The 25360-nt window shown below is 40.1% G+C and overlaps 1 protein-coding gene across 1 annotated transcript in view; it reads left to right on the forward strand.

The window, feature by feature from the left end:
* Positions 1-25360, forward strand: part of ITPK1 (inositol-tetrakisphosphate 1-kinase) — a 122755-nt gene that overhangs the window by 42124 nt on the left and 55271 nt on the right. The window contains exons 3-4 of the mRNA XM_026079455.1: positions 556-681; positions 14099-14216. Of these exons, the coding sequence (XP_025935240.1) occupies positions 556-681; positions 14099-14216 (244 nt within the window). The remainder of the gene's footprint in view (positions 1-555; positions 682-14098; positions 14217-25360) is intronic.

Raw genomic sequence — 25360 nt, forward strand, 5'->3', positions numbered from 1 at the left:
CCCTACACAGATGAATTTGCAAAGATCCTGAGTCACTTGCTTTTGTGGTACCTGCATTACTGTCCTGGGTGCTGTTTTCTGCCATCGTTCAGTAAAGGACACAGTAGGTGTTCCTTTTATTAGTGATGTTAATCTCTGGTGGCCTATTCCTTTTGCAAGGCTGTGTAAGTGAGGGGAAGAGAGCTGGATGAGGGAAATATTGGCTCGAAATAGACAAGAAGCATGAAAAAGCCTTTGGATAAAGGATGCTTGGCAATCACTTTGTTGCTCCTTAAAGAAATTAGATTTAACCTGCTGAGACATTTGGGTAAAAATTTTTTTTTTTTTTTTTTGGTCTGACAGCCAATGAAATGCATGTTCTCAGGGATTTGGGTGAGCGAGGTTATAGTAACATACCAAAATAAAGGTGGTATAGAAAATAAATGCCCTCAGTGTGGGGCATCACCTTGTACCTTGGGGAAACAGCCTGATTGAACTGAAACAGTGGGAACAATGATAGAAGCAAGAGCTCAGATCCTCCATATATTAATATAAGGTTTCTCTCTGTTCATTCAGCTTGACCTCACCAAACCGATTGAAGATCAGGGCCCTTTGGATGTGATCATACATAAACTGACAGATGTCATCCTCGAAGCAGACCAGAATGACAGCCAGTCACTGGAGCTGGTTCACAGGTTCCAGGTAAGTGGTTCTTAGCCCTTTTGCATTTCAGCAGAAAGGTGAATTTGGTGCAGCCAATTTGATCTCTTTTCTGTGTAGTTAATGACATTTGAAAAGAGCTCTCTGGCACAGTGCTGCTGTGCAGCTGAGAGCTCTGGCAAAAATAGTTTTGTCAGTCTGAGATGGACTTGCACCTTTGGATAGGTTTTACACTGTACTGGTAAGCTAGGTAATAGCTAGTTTCCCACCCATCGTTTTTCTGCTGTCACTTTGAGTGCAGCAGTGCCATCCATGAAGAGGAGCAGGCGTTTGCAGAGTTCTCTGTGCATCTCTCTATGATAGAAGCTACTAAATTAACCTGGGCCAACCCTATCTAGTCTTCCCCATTCTTGGAATGCTGATTTCTGTAATGTCAAGGCTGCTGGGAGTGTTTCTGTCCTCTAGTGCTGAGAATCCTGTTCCCCCCCMCCCACCCCCTCAGGTTTACACTGTAGGTCAGAAATTAAGCCAAGGGCATAGTGATACACAGAAGTGTTTTTTCTGAAGGATTCCTCTCAGTAGGCTGAATGCTGATGAACTCACCATTTTAGAAGGCCTTGTTTCTAGTGTATGACTTTGATGAAGGACTTTTTTTTTTTCTTCTCTTTCAACGAGAAGCAAAATTAAATAAAATATTTTCAGACTTTTGTGAAATATGCTTACCTCAGATGGAAAAACCTCTCATAAGCTGTGCAATTTTGACAACTTTGCTTTCTCGGGTAATAATATTCTATTTGCTCTACTTAATATTGTATTACTAGTAATGCAGAAAATATTTCACTTCATGGAGAAAATAATCTCTTTACTCTAGTTACAAAGCTTTTCTACTTCTTCCCACCTATGTATTATTCAAACCTGCACAGGAGATAAAAAGGTTTGACTTAAGGGTCTGGCCCTCTGGCACCAGTTCTCTGAATATTGATTGCTGAGTAGTGCAGGCGTCCACTACCCACAGCACTCAAAACTTGTAAGTGACTGAAGAAACTAGACAGATTGCGATGGATTTCAGGGGCTGTCTGCTAGTGCTCATAGTCTTTCAGTATTTTGACCATTAAATAATTTGTTTTCACAATCCGCCCATCCTATAGATGGGAAAAACTGACAACCAAAGAGGGGAAAGGACACACATGTTGAGTTGGTTGCACCTGATTAAAACTCATGAAAGCTTGATTCCCAGTCCTTACCGTGTTGCGTGCATTCCTGAAGGCCATGTTTTATCATGCACGGTGATAACAACTGTGTATAATAGTGTGGCTCCTCCCTTGTCCCCTGGAGAATATGCTGATGGGGAACTTCTGCAAGCAGTTATGGAACAATTAGTATGTGGCAGCGCAATTAATATCTGAAACCTGTTTCTTTTATTCCTTCAATGAATGTTGAATATTTTTAATACARTAAGTACTTCACTTAGTCAGCACATTGTATTCAATAGCTTAAGGTCATGCATTTTTAGCTTTTCAGGTATCTAAGGTCTGGAGAAAAAAGTAGTAAGTACAGAGGAGGCATTTTGCTAAGGCTGCATTTAACTATGAAGGCTAAGTTCAGTATGAAGCAGGGTAGAGTACTTTGCAGGTAGAGCCTTAGCTTTGGCTGAGAACTGAATGGGCTGTTCTCTTGTCTGCGTGACAGCTGCTGCACGCTTGGAATGCCATTAGGGGTAAAATGACCTGCTAAAGCTAAATCCCTTGCCCTCATAGATTTCTTAAAGTAATGATGATATGATATCTTGACGTTATTCTGTGTACCTTTGTTACCATTTAAATAACTTAATCCATTATTTTTGCATGGATTAAATCTTGAAGCTTCTTTTTTAAAGCTATTTAAGTTAGAAAACTTCAGTGAGAATGATAAATTTTTTATTGAATGAGCATGTGTGCTAGATTCTGAGAGTTGTGAGAGATAAGTAATATATATTTATTCTTTAGTTCAGTGACCTGTATCTTTTTTGATAGTGCATAGAACAGAAGAATTATAACCTTATTAGAGATGCAAGGGCCTAATAAACAATTATTTAAAACAGTTTCTGATATAGGGGAAAAAAAAAACAACAAACAACTCCCCTCTCAACAAGAACCAAACCCAACCAAAGTTTCTCCTAAAATTCTCAGATTCTTCAAAACCTTGTAAGTTGAAATACCTTATTTCAAATAATAAGTACAAATAATTTTTTTTAACCACAGACTATTTGAAATGAAACTACTTTTTTAAACTTTTAGAAATGATAAGTGTTTAATACAGGAGGCCAAACTCACATATAACAGCTAATACAGCATAATATTAAGAAACATGTGGGGATACTGTTTCCATTTTCTAAGCTTTTGTTGGGAAGAAGGTATTTTATATAGTGCCGTTTGCATTTTTTCAGAAAGTAAAATATAATTTAGTTTCAGCACACAAATGCTTACTGCAGAGATCTCAAATTTCCACATTTTTCTTCAAGTGTATGCTGGAGGGAAGGAGACAGGAGTCCGTGTTTGAAAGTATGGCAAAACTCCCTGAAATCATAAATTTCTATCTGGGTCACCAAATTTGTTTGCTACTGTCATGGGTGATGGCATCAGTTTCACCACCTTGATCTTTTGATCACAATATTTAAGCTTTCTTTAGCACTTCAATTCCACCAGCTCCTCATTTGGTGCTGTTTTTAACCCTATAGGGTAAGCCTGACCTGTATACTTAGTACTGTCTTTGCTAGTCTCAAGAGCTCACTGCAGTTACAGGAATGCCATCCTGAAGCATGTTAGCCTGTAAACCTGAATTCTGGGTTGGTTGAATTGATCTTTGGTTTAAGTGTATTTTTAATGGTTGTTCACTGTCACACTTCTTGAACCCTGGACTGTAGGAAGAGTGGGGGGCAGGTGGGGAGGGGGTCTGTTGACTATCATGAAGGGATCGGCTAAACCAACGAAGAAAAACAAGCCTACTCCCAGGAGGCTTACATCTTCTCCGCAGCAGTCCACACTCCCAGTGGAAATTTTTAGACATACAGAAGTCRGAAAAGGTTGCAGACTCCTGATTTATAGGGGAGTTCTTACTTGGACAATATTACAGCTTTCACTATTGCTGACAAATCTCACTTGAGCTGCTTCATTTCAGAACAGCTGAGAAATATATTGTATTCAAATCCTGTGTACTGTGGTATATGGCACTGTGACCCCTCCCATTTATATGCCTGCAGGCAGCTGCCATCTATTAATGTACGTGCCTCTCTGTCATTCCTGAATGGCAAACCTGTCGAGTTGTGCCCTCGATCAAAGTTCGGAGGCACTGAACTGCGCTTCTATATCGTCYCAACTGCCCTTTTCCAAGATGTGATGTCCATGTCCTACAGTGAATTCACTCAAGTATTCTTGCATGTCTCAGGCTAGTTAATTCCTTCTTTATAAAAACACTGCAGCAACTTGTTATGAACAGTTTTAAATCATTGCCTTAAGAAAAGCTAACAAGAAAACTCATATTGCCCTAAAATCCTACTTTATCTCCTATTCAAGTATAGCCTTGTGTGCAGGTTCAACAATTCAGTCTTGCCTCTCCTTCCTCTCCCATTAGAAATAATAAATCAAGAGTGTTGTCATATTCAAGGTGACCCAAGTTAAAGAGGACATGGTAGTTTATTCCTATGCTTTGTTGTTTCATAGCACTCTGCTTCAGCTCTTGCTACCTTTGTTAATGTTGGAAATCATAGATCTTTCTTTTTAGTGGACTACAAAAGGAAATCAGCAAGAAACATTCYCTTAAGATCTGGGGCAGACAAATCTCAATTTTAATGCTAGCTAATGTTTCCTGTCCCAGTTCTTCTCTCCCATGCTCATTTCCAGGTTAGTCTGTGTTAACATTGTCTCTCATGTTTCATGTGCCTGAATTTTTTGTTAGCAATATGGCCTTAATCTCATGCAACATGTAAAGTAATGGGTGACCTATCAGGTCATTGATTTGGACTGGGGATATGCTTCTTGCAACATGTTGACTAATGTGTAGAGGTGAGAGCAGTCGTTGATCTCAGGGAGTCGTGGAGAGTACTGACAGAGGTACATACTACCTGACACAGGATGTCAAATTCTTTCTGTAGGATTTACATAGTGATAAAGTGTTTTAAAAGTCTACATAGCACAAGAGCATTCTGTTTCCTTAGGTATTTTTGCAGTCCTGTCTGCTGCCTTTTAAGAATAACAGAGAGCAAATGGGAAGCAGGTTAGGCTAGAACAGGTTTAGGTTACAGTGAACCAAAACAGAAATAACTGTAATCCAGAGACTAGATAATAAGGCTGAAATTCAGTTCTCTGGTCTGTTCCCATCTCTGTTGCTGTAGAATGCTTATGTCTTTCTGTGCATCAGCTCACTGTCTCCATTTCATAAATGAGTCTCTCTTTCTTGGTAAAGGACTTCATAATTTTCCCATAAATATCAGTGTTAAAGTGGTTCTTTGATTCTTATGAAGCTGATTTGTAGTAGGTTGGTGGGAAATCTGAAGTCTTTTATTCTGCTAATACTATACAGTTGGATCATGTGTTACATGTTGTAGAAAGCAACGGTATTGCTCCCAGATCTGATATATATGCAACATGTAAGCCAGAGAACCCTTTACTTGCCTGTGGATTTGTTAATCAATAAGCAAGTGAATCATTAGAAAACCACTGTCTGCAATAACATAGTCTTTATATTTCTCTTCTGGAGCTCAAATAGGAGAGACAGATGGAATTGAGCATAAGTGTCTCAGCAAGTCAGAAGGAGAAGAAATAGTTTCCTGTCTCCTGACTTGATTGGTAAATGCAGTTGAACTAACTGCTTTGGTATAAGAAGGAAATAAATTGGGTGAAGAACACCCTATGGATACCGAGTATTATCTCATATTGACATCTTCTGTGCAGAGGACAAATAGTCAATCCTGCTCGCGTTTTGAGGACTCTTCTAAATTTTCATGCTCGTTTCATGTTGCAGGTGACAGTAGTTTTAGTCTCTTAACAGAAACAGTTCCCTTTTGAACATTTTGCCTAGTTCCAGTTTAGCATCGCTCGGCTCACAACAGCAAGCTTTGGCCAGACAGGCTCTAGAAAGTCTGTTGCAGGGCTGCACTAAAAAACTTGTCTAATTTTTGTTGCGAAATGCTTGGATCCGGCTGGCTAGTACCTTCAAGGCCTTCATTTTTAGGAATATTAAATTTAACCACAAATGAAAATAATAAAAAGGCCAAGAATGTTAGGGGAGAACTTGATGTTCTTTCTTCTCTCCCCGTCATTAGTTCTTGGTTGTTCAGTAAACACTTTATTATCTAATGTATCTATTCTTTTTGAGGATAATGTCATCCTCCTGCATAGAAGTGCAACATAATGCATAGAGCATTAGAAGGGGCTTCTGTGATGTGGTTCGATCATCATTACATGATCTTGCCCATCCCATTTCCATCCCCAAGTGTGCTGGATTTTGGGGGGTTTTTTTGCAAGTTGTAAATTAGAGAAAATGGTAATAACTTCCTTTTGAGATTAATAGGAAGAACTCTTTATGGCAGCTAAGAATGGCTGTCATAGGAAAGTAAACCTGGTTGTTTTGTTTCTGATTGGAGCTCTGATATGAATTTGTAGTAGTTATGATTACATCTGATTTACAGAGCAGGTTACAGTAGTCACTCTGATGTCTGATGTAATCCTTTTTCTTCACAGATAGGGAGTTCTTCAGCACAGCAGAGTGGATGACTTGTCCACAATCATGTAATGTAGTGAAACTAGAATGTACATTTCCTTTCCTGGACTATATATATTTCTGACTGTGGATATGGAATTGTAATCTCTCCCAGCACCTTCCAAAACAGGAGAAGATTTCTAGCATAGACTGCAGGGACCCGTCTGAGCACATTTCTGAATGACATCCTATACTCAGTGAAACTAGGCTGTGGGCTTCTGGTATACATATGTGGCTGAGCTGGGCATAGCCTCTTGTCGCTTGCATGCAGGAAGTTTTCATTGACTGGCCGGTAAAACTTGTATCCACAAGCTGACAGAGCAGTGGACTGTTCTAGCAGTGTTGAAATACATGCCAGAGTGTGTTCGAAGGGTATGCTCTCACATCATTTTGGATGCAGGGGAGATTACTGCCCATCTCTGTCTCTGCTATATTATTTTTGTTTAGGGTTATTGAGAACTATTGGAAATTAGATGAGGTGTGTGTTCCCTAGAAGAAATAATTTGTAATAATCCACTTGTATAAAGTGTTTCTTTGTTTTGTTTTGTTTGATTTTATTTTCAACTAAAATCAATGAGCAACTTAGAAAAGAGACAACCTTGCAGGAGAACTACTTGTACTGTGTGTGACCTAGCATAAGCATTGTGGTACTTCTGGCACCTGCATGCAAGTGGAAATAGTTTGGTTCCATTATTGTTTATTAAATTGACCTAAAAAATTCTGATGATCTTGAGCAGACCAGGCAGTCAAAAATTTGTGATGCTAATTTTCCTGCTATTGGATATAAATGTAACAGCAAGGTAAAACCTGACACCTGTCTTACTGTTGTCTCTATAAAGCTGTCTTCCAGGAAGCAGAGTGCAAGGCATCCTTGACTGCGAGAGGAGGAACAATCCGCCAAGCTACATTTATGACCTTTGGAAAAATTATTTTTTAGAGCTGTATTGTAGAGGCCTAGATCATCTCCTGCAAGAGCTGAATAGGAAACTGGCTTCCCATTTACATCAGTCTGTGTGCTTGCTCTCTGGAGTCTGTGAAAAACTGTGCTATGGTCTGCTGCAGAGTACCAATAGATTAGGAAGCCTCTTAGCATGCCCTTTTCTCTTGTTGTTTGACTGTTCTTGATTGCCTTGTAAAAAATAGTTGTTAAAGCAGACTCTGAAAATGGCAAGGAGGAGCTGCCTGCTGCTAGTGGGCTTTTAGCTGAAGACGACCTTTAGGGCTAAGCTTTGAGGTCTTCATGCCCTTTGGATGTGGTCTGGACTGCAATTCCACAGGAGAGTATTGGCAGGTGCAAGTTGTTTTTTGTTGCATTAAAGATTAAACGATGACTATCCAGTGATCTTCTCCAAAGCCAAAAAGATCTCACGCGGCATCTTGTGAAGTGTGTGAACATGACCCTGTAAAGAAGAGAAATCTTTCCATTTGATTCATAGAACGCTTATTTTGGGGAGGGTAGAGACGATAATTAGTCTCCCCTCCTACCCGCAGTAGTGCTAGGCTAGGCTGATTGAACATAGATTATTTGTTGTCTAATAAATACTGTTATAGTCCTTGGTGGTTCCTTCTTGACCAGAGGAATGTGGGAGAGAAGTCAGGTGGGAAGAGGCATCGTCCCCAAGGTTCCTTTTCACTTGCTGATGCTTCAATTCCTGCCTTCTTAAAAGGAAGAAAATTGAACTGGAGTACTGTTTGACATGGCTACCACAGCTCCTGCCTTCCAGACAAAGTTTATGACATTGAAAAGTGAATATGTTTCTGTTTTGACTTGTGTAGGACACTGACTAGAGGAATTTGTTTTGCTCCCATAGAACAAAATATCCTCTGAACAGCTGCCTGTCATAGCTATAYGGAGGCTTGAGTAGCTTTATTCATTGCAGCTTCCTATTAGTCTGTTCCATTCAAAATGATGGTTCAAGTGATGGAAAATCAATAGGGTTATTAATTTGTCCTTCAGAACTTTTCATGCAAAGGTTCTCTTTGCATTAGCCTTATTGAAAAGACAGATAACAAGCTATTTTTATGCCAGGCTTCTGCTGTCAGGTTGATGTAAATTTAAAATGTTTACTTCTTTTTTTCACCACCCATCTTCTGCAGCACCACTGTATCTCTTCCTGTTGGCTCTCCTACTCTGAGGGTTTCCAGGAAGAGCTCTTCTATTCTTGATCCTTAAGCTTCCTTGGAAGGGTTTGAGGCCAGGAGGAAGGAAAGTTAGTGGGACATTTTGGAAGGAAAGGAGTTAGGGGTTGGGAAGGGGAGGGTGCATTGTTCCTGCTGCACTAATTGCTTTCATCAGAAGTCCTGGCTTCAAGAAGGTGATACATGCCCTTGGAGACCAAGCGAGTGGAAAATACACATTTCAAACTTCTTTTCACGTGTTTTGCTGAAACAAGGCAAGAGAAAAATCAAAAGAAACTCTCAAAACTAAGTAATCTTTTTCTTCTTGGGAGCACAGGAYGGGACATAAAGCTGAAATGGTCTGTTTGTGCCTGAATTCATAGGCCAGTATCTGTGCTTTTCCCATTTGAAAAACAATTTTCTCGTATGTTTGTGTTGGAAGAGCCTCACAAGCAAGCAAAATTAACTAAAAGCCTGTCCTTCAAGTGCTAACTGGTAGATAGCTTCCTATGGGTAGGTGTTTGTAAAACTAAATTTGATTGACTCTTGAAGGAAAAACAGGGAAGGCGACTACTCAGAAAGTTGCTTTCACATGCAGAGTAAACAGAAAAATAAGAGAGAAAATCCCTCACCCCCCTCCTTTCCCCTCCATCGCAGGAATCTCTTTCAGGTTTAGAGAGATGAACAAATGTGAGATCAGTGTATGTTCAAAATCCAGCTTGCCTATGCTTTTTCTTTTGAAAAATGTTCATCAAAAAGAGCATCTATGTCCAAGACGAGAAAAAGGAACTTATGTATTTTAACTCTGAATCTGATGCAAACTCTATCTGTGGCTTTAGATAAGTTTGTGTCTCTTTACATCTGTTTTTCCCCTTGAAAAATATTGGTCTGCTGTTAGAAACAGTCATCTTCATGTTTTTGTACACAGGAAAATGTACATACAAACAGTTGCTGTTATATTTGCTAACATTTTTCTATGGAACTTCTGTTTAATATTAAACAAAAATCATGGAAGTTATATTACGTAGTAATAAAATCAATTCAATGAGTCATTCAGTATCTCTTATCATCTAATGCCCTAATATTTGCAATAGATATGGTATCAAATTTCTGTTAAAATATTTTTAAAAGTATGTATATTTTAGCTACCTTTGGGTAGAACGACGAACAGCTCTATTCTCATATGTACATATGTTTCTAAAAAAAGCTTTTTTTTTAATCTTGGGGCTATATCCAGAGCTATTTAATAGGGAACATGAAATACTCAGTCTCTCTTTGATTTCAAGTTTCATTGCTGGCCTTCTGCCAGTAGTAGGGCTGGTACAGAGCATTACTGAACGCCAAGCCTGGAATACAAACAAAGGAGGATCTGCTAAAAAGTCCTTGTTTTTTCTTGTTTGCTTTTGTTATGTCAAAGATTAGAAAGAGGAAAACATAGACATTGTCTGGGTCAAGCTGAACTGCAGCCCAGGGACAGAGCCCTTTCAAAATATTGTTAGGAAGCCTAAATATCCTCCAGATTGTTGCCTGGATTGCTAGAATCTGCTGTTGGATACCAGTCTTTGGTAAATCCAAGGTTGTTTTGTTGGGGTGACCGGAGATAAGTTGAACATTGAAAGTTTTTGCTTTAAACCTATCTGTTGGCTTCAGTGTTTCTGTTTTTCTTCTGCATCTGCTCTGTTTTTCAAGTTCGTGTTTGTAGTAGCTCATGCGCCATCACAGTTCTTAGACTCAACCCCTTTGTGGTCATCCGTAGGTCCGTATTTCTGGTAGGGGAAGCCATTCTGTGCTGTGGGAAGACCGCTGCTACTTAGGCAACATCAGGACTTTTCCAGCCTGTTGAGTGATCTTCTTGATCTTATATTCAGTAAAATATGCTGTCTGAATGAGCAGCAGTTCCCAGGAAAGAATGAATGTTTACATGGTACCATAGTTATTCCAGTGAATCAGGCAAAATTTATTTTTCCTATTCTAGTTTCCTGTTATGGGAATTAGGTATTAGTTATTAGTAGTTAATTAATATTATTAATTAGGGTGTTTTTGGTATGGGCTTTTTCTGAAGTACTTTTCTGTGCGTAGGTATTGGAACTCTTTCTTTTGCATGCGCTGGTGAGGTATTGGAGTGAGGTAGAGGAGATTGGGATAATGTTGGCAAAGTAACATGCCCAAGGGGGACTGGGTGATTTGTCTTGGTATCCTTCTGCAACTTRATGGTTCTGCTTTTGAAATGCAGAGCTAACTCTTTGTGATGGAAATCCAAGGGCTATACAATACCATAAGAACAGATTCAGAGTTGTAAGGACTTGAATGCATTTTGATGCACATGTCTCTTAAACAGTGTCGATCCTCAGGGGTTACCACTAGCTGTGCTCAAATAGAGATAGCCTATGAAAATATGTTGGCCTTGCTCTATACGGAGAGACTTTGCTTCAAAAGGGAAGCCTTTTCTGGATTCAGTTAAAATGAGAGGTTTGTAGCTAATCCCCAGAAGATTAGCTCCAGAATACCCTTATTTCTGCTCCCAGTCCTTTTCTTTACTCAGATGATGCAGATCTTCACTGCTCTGTGCTGACAGTCTGAGTTTTACCATCCCTGTGCCCTTTGGCTGCCTGAGTGCCTAAGCTTGTAAAAGAAGGATAGCTGGAGAATGGTAACTGAAATGGGTTTGGTGCCAAGAAATTTGCTATTCTCTTCATAAAGAAAGCTTGTGTTCAGGCTCCTGTGTATGTTTGAAGGGGCTGTCTACTTACACTCTGTGAGGTTCTTTTTTTAACTTTAGAATATTTCCTTGAAGTTCTCCAGACTCTAAAGGGCTTCTGGAAAACAGCCCCCACCTTTGTGTGCATTGGTATTTTATCCATTTGCCTTAGAGTTCATTGTAGTCTCCTTAAGGCAGCTGGAAGAGAAGTCGGTCACTGGAAAGTCAGCTTAGATGCTTGCTTCTATTGAAGTATTGCCTGATATAAAATTGCTTCGGGAGCATGCTTTTGTTCCTGTTCCACTTCATTATGCTGTGCCAAGCTTAGGGCTTAGATGATTTTTTTAATCGGTTTAGAGTTACTATCGTTACAAATAAAGCACCATCAAGTCTCTTACAGAAAGCACAAAAAGGTAAGGCCCCTTCTGGAAATACCTAAAGTAACATGAACCAGCATAATACATTGATCACACAAGTACACAGGAAAGTGAGGAATAGTCATTAATGCTGAGCTGAGTATCAGTAAGCTTTGGGAGGGTGGATAAGGGACTAGAGGAGAGGGAAAGATCGTTCACTCCTTGGAGGTCGGTGTGAGTGTAAGCACTAATGTGAAGGAGATGGAGGCCAAAGACAGGAGAAATGAATGTGTGAGGGGGATGATGAGGATGTGCACAGTAGGGGATGGGGAGCTTGAATTCAACGCAGAACCAGAGGCCACTGAAGGCAGGGGGGTAGGGGAAATCACCACAGTATGAAAGGAGGAGCAGGGACATGCATCAGAAGGACTTCAGGATGTTTGCTGTCAGACCTCCGCTGAGCTCACGTTTCAGAACCACGTACTTACATGGCTCCACACCACGGTATTGGCTGAGGTCTTTGCTGTCTTTAATACATTCATCCTCCCAGTATGCTGATGAAGTTGCACAATTTGTTAGCTTCCTGTCTTTTAAGCTGRTGCAGGGAGAGACAAAAGAGCTGTCTTGTTATGCTTCAGGTATGTTGAAACTCAGACTTTCATGATCAGCAAGTTCAAGCTAGTGCCCTAATCACTGCGACATCCTCATATCGTAGGAGGTCTTCTGGCTGTTGTGTGAACAGGGCATGTGTGTAGAGAAACACAGATGTATTTGCTTAAGATGCCTGAGGTAACAAGTTACTCTGTCTTTAAAAACAGATAAATCTTTTCTGTGTTTGAGAGCTGACCGAGTCTCTGGTACCTTCCAATGACAGTGCCTGGTTTTGTCGGTAACTGTTCTCTCTGCCTGAAACTCTGGATGTGCTGGGGGCAGCAGACTAATGAATATTACCTTCTGTATGTTCTGGGTGTTAATGACTTGAAATGAACCCATCTCACACTCCAGCAAGCCAGAAGGGGCTTTTTATCCAGGGTCACTGCTTGCAAGAGTAAGACCCAGCAGCTGGATCTGACAGTCTCAATGACCGACTCAGAAAAAGGCTCTATCCCTCCTTTTTCCCAGGTAGCAGCACAGTTAAGCATGTCTTTGGGGAATTTGCTCTGTACGTTCTGCAGGGATTATTATATGTCAGGCACATGTATTGCCACTGAATTGTGCATCATGGCCCTGTGAAGGAAAGCCATTTATGTGCTGTGATTGATGCTGTGAGTTCGCTAAACCCCCATGCTGGATCCTCTTAGCCTCAAAAGAATAACCCCTTTTCAGCAAGCCATCAATTCAGACTATTTAGTCAACAGCAAGCAACAACTTGCCACTGCTTTAAAAAAACAAAACAAAACAATAAACCCAACCCACTCCGCCAGTCAGTGTTTGGGCAAAGTCACTTGCTGGGAACAGATAATCTCCATTCTTTTACCTCCGGTTCAGTATCTAGCAAAGTGCGTCTCCCAGGGCCACCTCATCATACTTCTGAGTATCTTGCAGAGTTTTGTTCATTCTCTGAAGCAACCAGCATAGGGAAAATAGGGTTTAATGCAAGTAGTCACTTGCAGAAGCATTTACCATGCATTTGCACAAATGCTTTTGAAGAAATGATGGAAATGCAAAGATGTTTTGGGGAAGTTGCATTAAACAAAGGCAGATTTTAACTTTGGAAATGTTTGTCTGATTTTGGGTGGGTAAGATGGATGCTTATTTAAGCCCACTGATTTTATGGGGAGAGGGTTGGGGTGAGGATGAAGGAATGGAACCCAGCTTATCTTGCAATATCTGGCAGCTATGTATATGTTCATGGCCAAGATCAGTGCAGTCATGACCTCAGGGAATGGGGAACTGAGTTACCAAGATGAAGATCCATAAGGATACTTTTTTTTTCTTGTAGTTAGGTGAGGAGAGTCTGAGCTTAGAGAAGTACCAAGATGGATGCTTTCAAAACTCCAGGAGGACACACTAAAGCAGCAGTCTCCGCAGCTCTGCCAAACAATTTCCAGCCCTTATCGTGCAGCTCTTAGCACTGTGTTCAGCACAGTTAGAGGACAGTAATAATAACAACATTAAAGAACCCAGATTTAGTTCTGAGCTCAGCTCAGACAGTTTTGATGTTCATGTGCAGTAATTCAATGCAATTGCAAGGCTGACCCCAAGATAGCAGTATGTCATCTTTCTTCTCCTAATTGCTTTTCTCAGCCCTGCTCACAGCTGTTATTGTGGCACTTTGCCACTGGCTCCTTCAGAGACGATGCGGTTGCAGCACAGGTTTCACTGCTGATGGTGTGTCCACAGGAGGAGTTAGCCATCCTAAAACAGTTAGCTGTCATGTTTGTGTTTATTTCAAATGTCAGTGTCTAGACTGGTCACTTCCTGCATTGCCAATGTCTCTTTGCCTTCTCTTGAAGAGAAACTAGAGATTGATTAGGGTATTTAAGTCAGTATTTTTCACACGCTTCAGCCAACCTAATGCCATTTTTTTACTCCATTGTTTGTTCTGCAGGAATATATTGATGCTCACCCTGAAACCATTATCCTGGACCCTCTTCCAGCTATTCGGACACTTCTGGACCGATCCAAGTCTTATGAGCTAATTCGGCAAATAGAGGCATACATGCAAGGTAGGCCAATCACCTGCTCTCCCAGAAGACTTTTTTGGGACTTCTAAAGAAAGCAGCAGCTGGTTTCTGGGGGTGGACACGTCATTTTAAATAGTGGTTTTGAGCCCCTTGCATTCTGTCTCTCTATGGGAGCACAAACACTGAAACATTCCTATGTCACAGGATTGTCCTCTGGAATCCAATGCTCTTGTTTTTTAAAGTATAAAAAGGAGGTTTGGATCTGGTTAAAATATGATGTGGGCTTAGTGGGGAGCACATTTATTACAGTGAGCACTCCCAGAAATTTCCTGGAAAACATTTTCTTTTGTGTCTGCTGGTAAATTGACATGATTGTACAAACTTAGCAGCTTGTTATGGAAATCCTGAGGCCTGAGTTTKGGGGAGATTTATGGAAAAAGAAAAATTCTTTCTGGAAGGGACTGCAAGACGTGAAGTTGTAGAGTGAGCTAAGATGTTTCAGAAATACTGGAATCTTACTGCTTTAGCTAATTGCTAGAAAGAAACATAAAGGCGCTTCTGGTGTTGGCTAGTTACCTGATGTAGACTGTTCTCTTTAATTGGCATCACTGGAGTTGTATGCCRATATTTGGAAGGACACCCCTTTTGGGCCTGAATGGTTCTGGTATCTTACCATTTAATTAAGTTAGGGTCTTTAGTTCCCTTTCTATTTCTGTTATTGTCATCCTAACCTGATGTGATTAGGTTCTGTGCTGATCTAAAGACTTTAACGTATTATTCTTTTGACATTAAGGGTTTTTTCTTGCTTGCCCTTAAACAAAAGGGGAGGGAGACTGCTAACACTTGGTATTTTACACTTTTTTTATGCATCTTTTCACTGATAGTATCTAATGATAGCTAGTATTTAGCAACTACAGTGCAGCTGTTTCTTGAAATATTTCTTGTCTTTTGAGATTAAATCTAGAGCAGCTCTTAAAGTAACTGTACTATACTCTTTGACTATACTTTGGGGAAATTGCTTTTCTGAACTATGTTCTAATGTGGTGGTGTTGCAATTACCATTATGATTGTGTTATCCTTGTCTTTATGGGCAGAGAAGGAGCTTGTCAATTTGTATTTTTGTAAATGTGAATTTATAGGCCTACCGCCTGGCCCCAAAAGTAGTGTCTTTAGGAGCCTCTCAAATATGTAAAAATAAAAATAAGACTAATAATTTGCAACACCTCTCTCTTATGCATTGGAATCTCTTTAGGAGAAAATGTTCAATTAGTTTTAAAGGATTTTGTTTTGGAATGGTTCTTGCAGTGTATGTGAGGGGGAGAGAAGTTCTGAGTGAAACCTGTGCTTTGCAGAAGTGGTTGTTTTTTGTTCTGACAGTGGAGAGGTTCAGTATTTTTTATTGTTATTGATATTATTATTGTCTCTATGGAAACAATATGCTCAGGAGAGCATACGGTTTTTGCAAGTAATTTGTCTTGCACACATTTCAGCCTCCTCTGGTCAAACCAATGAGAAAAAGGAATAAGTCCTTAAGAAGGAAAAAAAAGTAGGTTTGGATTCAGTTAAATCTGACATTTTGAAGAGAAGCTGTTAATAAAATTGAGGAATTGGGGAGGGGAAAGCAGTTTTCACCGACCATGGCAGTGTTAGGTGGCCATATCCCCCTCTGTAACTACATCTCAGCTTATTTCTATCTCATCATCAAAAATACCATGACAGAAACCTTGAATTTAGCTTTTGTATTTAGCAGGGGAAATCTCAAGAGAGCAGAATAATTGGCTAACTTGTTGGCCTGGCCTGGCCTAAGTAGATCAGTCTCTGTATTCCTGCATGTAATGATTTGCAGTGAGAGATTGAGGAGACCAAAAAAGGGAGGTCCCTATAGACAGCATGGTGTATTTTTTCCCCTCCTTGTTTTCACATGCCAAATTGGGTTTTCTGCTTTGATACTGTCTTGTGAAACTCCAAGGCCGTGAGCACTTAGAAAACTCAAACAAGAAGTAATACACTTGTAAATAGAATGAGGTATTAAGAGCTTCATTTTTTTGTTCTTCCATTTCAAAATGGAAGTCACTACCAAGAACAATATTGTAGTATTTAGCTGAAACTAGACAGCCTGTTTTATCACAAGATACAAATTTGATGTGATGGGTTAAGTTCAGTGCAAGAGGTTATCTCTTCCAAGGGAATGTCTTGAATCTAGAGGGCTGAGTATTTGTGTGGGGAAGAATCTTATGCTTGGGAAAATCGTTAAAATGAAAATTCAATGTCACACTTAGAGACCAGTTTTAGATATAGGTGATCATCACCTCTATGTTTGAATTATGGTGTAGAGTAACTAGAAGTGTAGCGTAGTCTGTCTTTATGATCTTCACTTTACATTTCATGTCAGCTCTGTAGATCTTAGAAGAACTGTATAATTAAAGATATGCATCAGTTTGGTTAAAGGGAATACGAGCATGTGCTCTGCTCACTCCAGTATGCACAGCGCTGAAGCCTCCTGCGTCTGTTAGCTGCATCTTTGAAAATATCAGGTTTGCCTGAGATGACCGCAATCTGCAGCAGTAGGGCTCAGCATTCTATAAGCAGTTTGATTTTAAAAGTAATTATCTTTTAGATGTCCAAATTAATACCTTACCTGTCCTTTCAACAGTCAGTTCTCAATATTTCCTGGAAGAGGAGTTCCCATTTGAAGTATCTAAAACTGGGGTATCCAGAAATCATTAGGCATACCGAAAGTCTTGTAGCATGCTCTATATGGAGTCCAGTGTCTAAAAGATAAGCAGTTTGATCTAGCCTCAGTGGAATGGGTGGGAAAAATGCTTTGTGGCATGCTTTTTGTCTCTATTACCGTAGCCTGTGGCCTTTGAAGGAACTGAGGTGGAGGAGAACTACATATAAATAGGCAAGAGCTGTACATGCAATTTGGGGCAAAACAGGGAAATGAACATGAACTTTCCAGGTCCTAAACTGACACTATAACCAGACAGTCCTTGCGGAAGGGTGCAGATTCACGTTGCACCCAGTGTGCCAGCATGCAACTAGCAGTTGTTTGGGTGAATTGTAGAGATTTTTTTTTTTTCCCAGATTCCAGCCTTACAAGGAAGTGGGAGTCTCACCTAAGAATTTTAGTAAGAGGTACTTTAGCATTGATTTTAGTGGATTATTTTTTGGAAGAAATAGTCTGATCTGGGCTGTGACTTCCTCTTTCCTGTTCTCTGTTATTTTGCACACAAGCTCTAAAAGAGCTAGTCATTCAGAAACCTTCACTTCTGTGTCTTTTTCAAAAGACTTTAAAAAATAGTTTGCATTCCCAGCTTGTGTCCTACATAGCTGGCAGGTCTCTCCAAAATAAATCACTGAAAAGTTTTGTTGGCGTAGCAGTCGAGTTCTCTCACCAGTTGTGCTGCTTTGTTTACTTCTCTGTGAAGAATGACTTCTGATATCAAAATGCTCTAGATTGGATACTCTAATGTTTGGTGAAAGGTTAGGAGCATGATTTAATGGAAATTTCATTTTTAACAGGGGATTGTGTGGCTGGAGCTGTCTCAGCTGTTTTCAAGCTTTGACCTCTTGAAAAATAACTAAATTCTCTGATGCCATGTTCTAAAGCTGTGATCTTGCAGCCACAGAACTTCAAGATCTGACTTTTTAAATTATGCTTAAGATGGTAGTAGATAATCACTGTGACTAGGCTTAGGGATCTAGCCTTTTTACATTGCATTTTTAGTTTAAAGGTTAAAAGGTTTTAAAATTCCCTACGTATCTTACAAGTAATAATCTAAGCTGAAGGAATTAAAACCAGAACTGAGATAAACATGCTGTTCACTAGTTGCTCTACTTAGTATTTGCATATATAACTCAGCTTCCTTTTCTGTCTCAAGTGACTAACAGGTTTCTCGGGATAGTGTTTGGACTTAAGTATTGCAGACCCTGGAGATCATTTCTTTAATCACTTGCATGTGGATTTTTTTCATGATTTTAATATCTTGTTCTTAGATTCTTCAATAATTCCTGTAGAAATTTTAGATTTGCAGTTAAATTTGTCTTCATAAGGTTCCCCTAGAAGACAGTTTTGTTGTGTGAACTAAGTTGTTACTCCTTAATTTCCCTCTCTCAACAGCCTTCTTTGAAGTACAGGAACTATTCCCTGAGGACACGCTAAACAATATAAAACCATTTAGCTATTATATTTTCATCTCAGTATGTAATTGAAACCATTTATGTTTGATTGTTTACTATATTATGAGATGCTGCTGCTGTGTGTGCTGCTTTCTGATTTTCAGGAATATCAAGGAATGGAGCACAGCACCATTCTTTTTTTCTCTGAATTTCTTAATTGGATTCTTGTCTTTCTGTCTGTCTGTCTTTCTGTCTTTCTCATAATTAAAGAAATACTTCTTGAACAGCTGCATATATCTTCTGTGACCAGAAGAGAGAAGCTCAGCATGTTGTAATGCATAAGGCACTTGATTTGGGACTCTGGGTTTTTCTGCTCGTCACTGGATCTGACTTGCTGCGTGACCTTGGGCACAGCAGGTCAGCCCTGTGCATCTTCCTTTTCTTGATGCTTGTCTGCTTGTCTTTTCCCTTTAGATGTCATGTTTTTCAGGATGGGAACCCCTTCCTCAAATATTCATATACACACTCTGATACAGTAAGTCTCTGATGCCAAGCAATGTTCCTAGGTGTTGTTTTAATAGATGCTGTAGATCTATTGTTGAGCAGAAAACTGGGTATCTGCAATTAGATGCCGAAGTAGGTAGCCTGGTTTTGGTTTTGGAAGGTGTGAAACACATATATTTCTGGAGTACTGCATGCTCAGGACTTGTCAAAATTAGGCCACCCAGTTAAAGTGCCTGAAAATAGCTTTAGATATATAACTTTAGGCATTCCCCTTTTGAAACTATGGTCACTATTATCTGGCCTACTTTTCTCAGCAATTTTGGTCAGATGGGAAGGAGAAGACTGTTACTGCAGCTCCATTTTAGGCACCTTTTGTCTGTATTTGAAGCTCCTAATAAGGTGAAAGGAAAAATCTGGTTTTAATTTAAGGGCTCTAAATCATCCACCTGAGGATCCCTTGTTTATGCAGGGACACATCACTTAAGCCTCTGAGTTAGAGGCCTGCTGTTAGCCACTGCAAATAACCCTTCGAGTGTTTGGATGCAAAAGTCTCCCTGGCTGATAGTGCATCCTCTTTCCACTAAGAACACATGCAAACAGATGTTTCATTAACTCACTGCAAGTATGGTGCATGTTCACTCATTGCACTTTAATTTCTGTCTCAGAACTAGTGTGCAAGCATGGAGGGAAGTAATTGGAATGAAATTAATATTCTCTGTGGCTGCAAGGACTTCGTCCAAAGAGCATCAGTACACAGTAGCCTTGCATGTGACAATGCTTTGTACTGTGGCTGTCAGCGCTTTCAGTACATCTCAGCCCTGCTGTGTCAAACTGGAAGGACTGTGGGACTTTTGACCCAAGGAGATATCACCTGACATCTTTCTCAAAAAAGCTCATTCATTCACATGGGAGGGGGTTGACAGAGAGATGYGGCCATCTTGGTATTATAATAAACAAGCTCTGGCTTTGAAATGTAAAGCAGACAGCTGCTTCCAAAGGACTAAAACTATTCTGTGAGAAGTAGCAGGAAAAGAAATAGGGATGACACAGAGGGAACCCAGAATCTCCTTTCTTGTACAGTTGCACAGCTTACTCCTGTAAGGTAGTTTAAAAAAGGATTTTCTGAGGTAAAAATGTTGAAAATTAGATGTGAATATACTCACCTTTCCCTTCTTGTCCCTCTCAGTCTCCCCATGTTTTTGTTATTTTGAGGTACCAGCTTTGTGCCAGAGTGGATGGGAACCCCAGACGGTTGGGTACCTAGGTGGAAAGGAACAGACTTGTTCACAGTCCCTGCTCCCCATGTTACCCAGCCAGGAGTGAGGTTCTGCTGGGCAAGGCATGTCAGCTAGGTAATGTCCAAGCTGATTCTGTAGTCCAATACGGACACAAAGCCTGGAGACTAAAATAAAACTGAAAGCATTTCTGCAGTTTGGCTCCTAGTATGCTAACCAGAACTCCTTGAACTAATAAACTATCTTCATCTTCTGTTCCAGCAGTCTTGATGGTTATTGAACTTTCAAAATAAGCCTGCCTATAAGGTTTAGATGTTACTTCTAGATGCACTTAGGCTTCATCTTTCAATCTTGTATGCTTTTCTGGCCAAATATGTGGAGTCTGCTTCCCACTTTCAATCTCTTTTGCTTATCAGCATCTACAAAGAAAGCCTTTTATCTTTTTTTTGCATAGTAGCATTGGAAACATTGGTTTTACATTCATGTGCATCATTTCAAAGCATTTGTATACTTGATAAAGCTGAAAACATGCACAATTGATAGCAATTCAAGCAAGAGCTTCTGTTGAATTTTGTGTTTGTGTTTGGGTGGAGCTAAAGAAAGACTGACTCAATCAGATTGTTGGGGTAAAGATAAAAGCCATATTGCACTCTGCTTCATGGGGCATTCTTAAGGCATCTCCAGTTTGGGTTTTAAGACCAGAGTGCAGAATAATTCTTGAAGACAATTCTCTTTAGAATAAGAAAAGGAGGAGCAGGGATTCTTTTTCTCATGAAGAAGTCTTCATTGAATAAACTGGATGTTTTAAATTCCAGCACAGTTGTTTCAAGTTATTCTGATCATCTTAAGCCAAAATTTCCCTGGCTGGTATCCAGCAAGGGAAGATGCTTTCCCCAATACTTGTGTGCTAGAAAAAGTAAAGAAGAGGCAACAAATGGTAAATTGATCACAATATCAATGTAAAACTCAACTGGCAATACTTGTTGCAGCAGGTGCCTTTCTCATTGATGTTTCTACTCATGTTGCGTAAGACCATAGGTCAAGAGAAAAGTTTTGAAAAATAGGACCTTTCATCTGATTTAGAAGCCAGGACCCAGCTGGTAGAACATTCTTCAAGTTCCAGTGAAGTGTCTTCATGTTACTTTTGCTGCTGAAGAAGCAGCTTGTTGTAAGATGTGATATAATAGTCTAGCCTGGACAAGAAAAATAACATCCATCAAATTGTCCCAGACTAGGATTTGGCCAGTATGTGAGACCTCTAGTTAGATTTTAATTTCTCCTAATGAGGAGTCTAGCATGACTTTAAGACTTTGTCAAATTAGCTTGGGGTCAGCTGACAGTAACAGTGCCTGAGAGATTCCTCAAAGAGGATGCCTTCGCTTACCAGTGTCACTAGCATCCAGTCTAAAAGCAGTATCAGCTGCTTTTTCATTATCTACTGGCTTTGTGTAACTGTTATGGCATCTGAGCATATCAGCAAAGAAAATAATGGATGCTTGAGTGCCTTTTTGTTCCTTGATATCAGTAGACTGTTCTGTCTCGTGCATTCTCTGTGTAGCTTTCTGTAGATAAAGTAGAAGAGGCTGCAAGTGTGAAGTTTGATGGGAGGGACTTGAGATTATCTGAATTTCTTGTGTAGTTTGTTATTAAGCGGAACCAGCTCTATGATGATTAATGACTTGCCTTCCTAGACAAGGTTATGAATAAAATGTCATCATCATTTGATACAGCTCAAAGATTTTGTCTTTCTTCCTGTTTTGGGCACCTTTCTTACAGTAATGATTGGAAATTGCTGATTTTTCTTGTTGTTTTTTCAAATTTTTGAATTCTGTGTACAGGGGAAAATGAAGATGTGTGTGTCCATCCATAGACGTGCATGATTGTATGGAAACTGAACTCTTCTGGAATGTCAGTAGCCACAGTTACTTAAGGTCATTATACTGCTTTTATGTAAAGGAAACAAAACACTGATTCTGCAGGATGCAGCTTAGATCGATGAAACTGGAAAGATGCTACACTGAGAACAAAGCATGGTAGTGCTATGGGCATATGTTGCATCCTGTTTGATGGGCAAAATGAATTGCTTTGAGCATGTTTCAGAGGGAAATTTGGAGGGAAATATGTAGCTTGTTTACTTCTGTGCACTGAGAGTGGGCCACTGTTTGTTAAATCAATTTAAAAATAATCTGAATAGTAGAAAAAAGATGTCTCCTAAATGGCACTGTCTGGACATGTTGCTCAGGTTGCTTTCAGTATTTTTGGCCTGTTAGAGTTATTTGAAGTTGTCAGCTGAGGATTGGATAGATAGATACTAGTCAGCATGTTGAAATAACTTTCCAAAAAAAAAAAAAGAACTCCACCCCTTTGAGARCTAACATTAAGTAAACGGAAATGTCACAAAGTACGAGACAGAGACCAAAGACAGAAATAATAAACTGCTTTCAATGTGGTAAGTCAAACATTCCATCCTAGTGGTGTTCCAGTACATTTATTATCTCTGTGGAAAAGGTGGATGAACACAGGGTGGCAAATCTTTCAGACAAACCCAAATTGTTTGTTTTTTTTCCAGGTTATGGGAGGCATGAATATCAGGTGGGCCTACCACAGGTCAGGGAAGAGCCAGCATGATGACAGATCAAGTTTATTGCAGTCTCTTGGGCCCACAAAGAAATAATATGAACATTCATGCATTGTTAACTTCTGAATTGACTCACTGCTCAGGAAAGACCTTGGCGTCACTGTGGACAGCGCACTGGAAACTCCTGCCCCCTGTGCCTCAGTAGTCAAAAGAGAACATGCCAACAGAATCAAACAAAAAGATTATGGGGGCCAAAAATAGCATTGGAAGATACAGAGCATACAGTTATGGAAATAAAATGCTTTCTCGCCCCAGAAGACTGAGTTCAGTTCTGCTTCGCTGAATTTAAAAATACACATTAGAAATGAAAAGAATTCTAGGGAGAAGGGGCTGTGATTGGGGCCAAGAGACAGCCACACAAGAAGATAGTGAGATAAACTTGGGGCCAGAAGAGATGGAACAAAACCTGGGCAAATAAAAAATGAATAAATGGAAAAGGAGAAATGTTCTCCTTTTTATCTTTTCCTACCATGTCAAAGTAGAGATTTCCCATAAAGCTTATTCCATCTGTGGAATTGCTATAAAATATCAACTAAGAGCATAGTTGGACTGAAAAAGAAAGGAAACTTTCACAGTTGTATTAGATAAAGCTTCTAAACAAATAGCATATATTTATAAACAGTCGTGCTTTGGGATGCATCATAATGACTGGTGGAAGTTAGAAAGAAACTCCATTTATGAACCCTGAACTTCCATAACTTGGGATATGTTGGGGGACAGCTTGTATGCACTTTTCTCTGAGCTTCTGCCACTTGGCAGTGGATTTCAGATGAGATGACACTATCAGCTGAGCTGTGGTCTCATTTGGCTTGATAATGCCTGTGTTCTGTTCCCGTCTCCTGTGAAGTAACAGTGCCTGAAAGGACAGTGATAGTTTAAAGAGTTTTCCAGTTCTGCATAAGTTCTAAACCTGGTACAAGTAGTAATATTTTGGCACTTTTACCATCTCCTGAGTAAAGTCTTGGGATTTTATATTAATTATTATGAGCTCTCTGCACGTTAAATGGGAACTTCAAATAGAGCCTTGAAGTGTTAAAGCTGCTATCCTTCAGAAGTATAGCTGGATGATGTAGTTGTAACTGTCTTTTCTTCTGTAATTCTCTCTTTCACTGTGTTAAAGCACACACTAAGTAAAGCTCTGTGGAGTGAGGCGAGGATGTGCCTGTGGGGGCAGAGCCATGGCACTTCTGAGCAGGTGCTGATAATATATGACAGGGTCTTAACATTATGAACACCCTTGAATGAGTTTGTCTATTAGTTCTTGTTCTACTAGAGGATCAAAGAGGTTTTCCTCCAGATCACTCTTGTGTGTTGTTTGAGATAGGGTGTTACTTAGAGCACTGGGACCTCTCAGTGACTTTTAAACTTCTTGTTTCATTTCCTCCGTTGTTACCTAACAAAATCCCAATGAAGACTGACTGGTTGCAAAATTTATCTCCCATGCGAATATAAAAATGAATGAACAGATAGTACTTTCCCAGTCTCACCCTGCTGGTTGCCTTACAAGTCTGTTCCATGATCAGAATACTTGCTGTGTCTTTCCCTTTCTGTGGCTCAGCTGCTAGCTTCTTTAGTGTCTCCTGGGATGAGGAGAGTGAGATTTCAGCTGTTACTAAGCATGTTAACTTTAGACGCAGCATCAGGATTCCTACACAAGGGAGTGTTCATATTCCAGTTTCTTCTTAACCAGCTTGAGGACGCAATGGGAGTGTTTGCTCTGTCTCAGACTGAGTGCCCGCAAGCAGCCAGCAATGAAATCTATCCTGCAGAGATGCAAAATGTCAGTGTTGCAAATACTTCTACCCCACACCATCGTTACTGATATAAATAATCTGATTAAGGTTCTTCTCTTGACCAAGAGGTACTAAAATAGTCTGAAGAAGGTGAAAGACTTTAATATTCAGAAAGAGTTACAGCCCTTCTGATTTGTATTTTGTTAGCATTTGAAGATCCACTGAGATCTTGACCCTGTGTGAAAGTTTCACTTCACTGAAACATTTCTTCTCTTAAAACTGAGAGTGCTTACTCCTTCACATCAGGTTATTTGGTTGCTGGTGCATGGACATGATGCTTATCCAGGCGAGCAGTAGGGAGACTGGATTTGAGCCCCATCCTGTGCTAAGTCCTGATCCATATTTAATACCTCTAGTCTATGTGCAGCATTAAGGGCAAGGTGTATGTCAAGGGAGTTTCTGAATCTGCCAGAATATGGCGCTAAGATTTTGGGATCCACAAGGCCAGTGACTATTAAGCAGTTTCATTACAGCCAAATGTGCAGAACAATTTTGTTTTTCGAATAGGTCTGGTTCTAGAGCTGTCCAGCCTGACTTGCATTACCTGATATTTGAAGAAATGCAGTGAATAGAGCCTCAGGGCCAGGAGCCAGACATTTCTGATCTCTTGTGAGATTCAGGGCCTTGACTCGGACCCAGTTTACTCTCTGGATCTCTGAAACACCAGCTACACTTGCCTGCTTCATAGGGGAATCCTCCCGAGGAGGGTTAGTCAGCACTAGAGAAGCCTGGGAATGTGGCGGGTCCGATCCTGGCTGATGTGTGAGGGGACAGCGATCGTTTGTTTGCCATGGTAGGCAGAGGAAGCATAAGACGTGATTGGTTTGATTTGCAGCAGAGGGAGTTAAGTAGGGTAAGATTTGGGGGGGGTGGGGTTGTCTGCAGGGCTGCTTT

Source organism: Apteryx rowi, unplaced genomic scaffold, assembly GCF_003343035.1.
Source record: "Apteryx rowi isolate R43461 unplaced genomic scaffold, aptRow1 scaffold_5, whole genome shotgun sequence".
Lineage (NCBI taxonomy): Eukaryota > Metazoa > Chordata > Aves > Apterygiformes > Apterygidae > Apteryx > Apteryx rowi.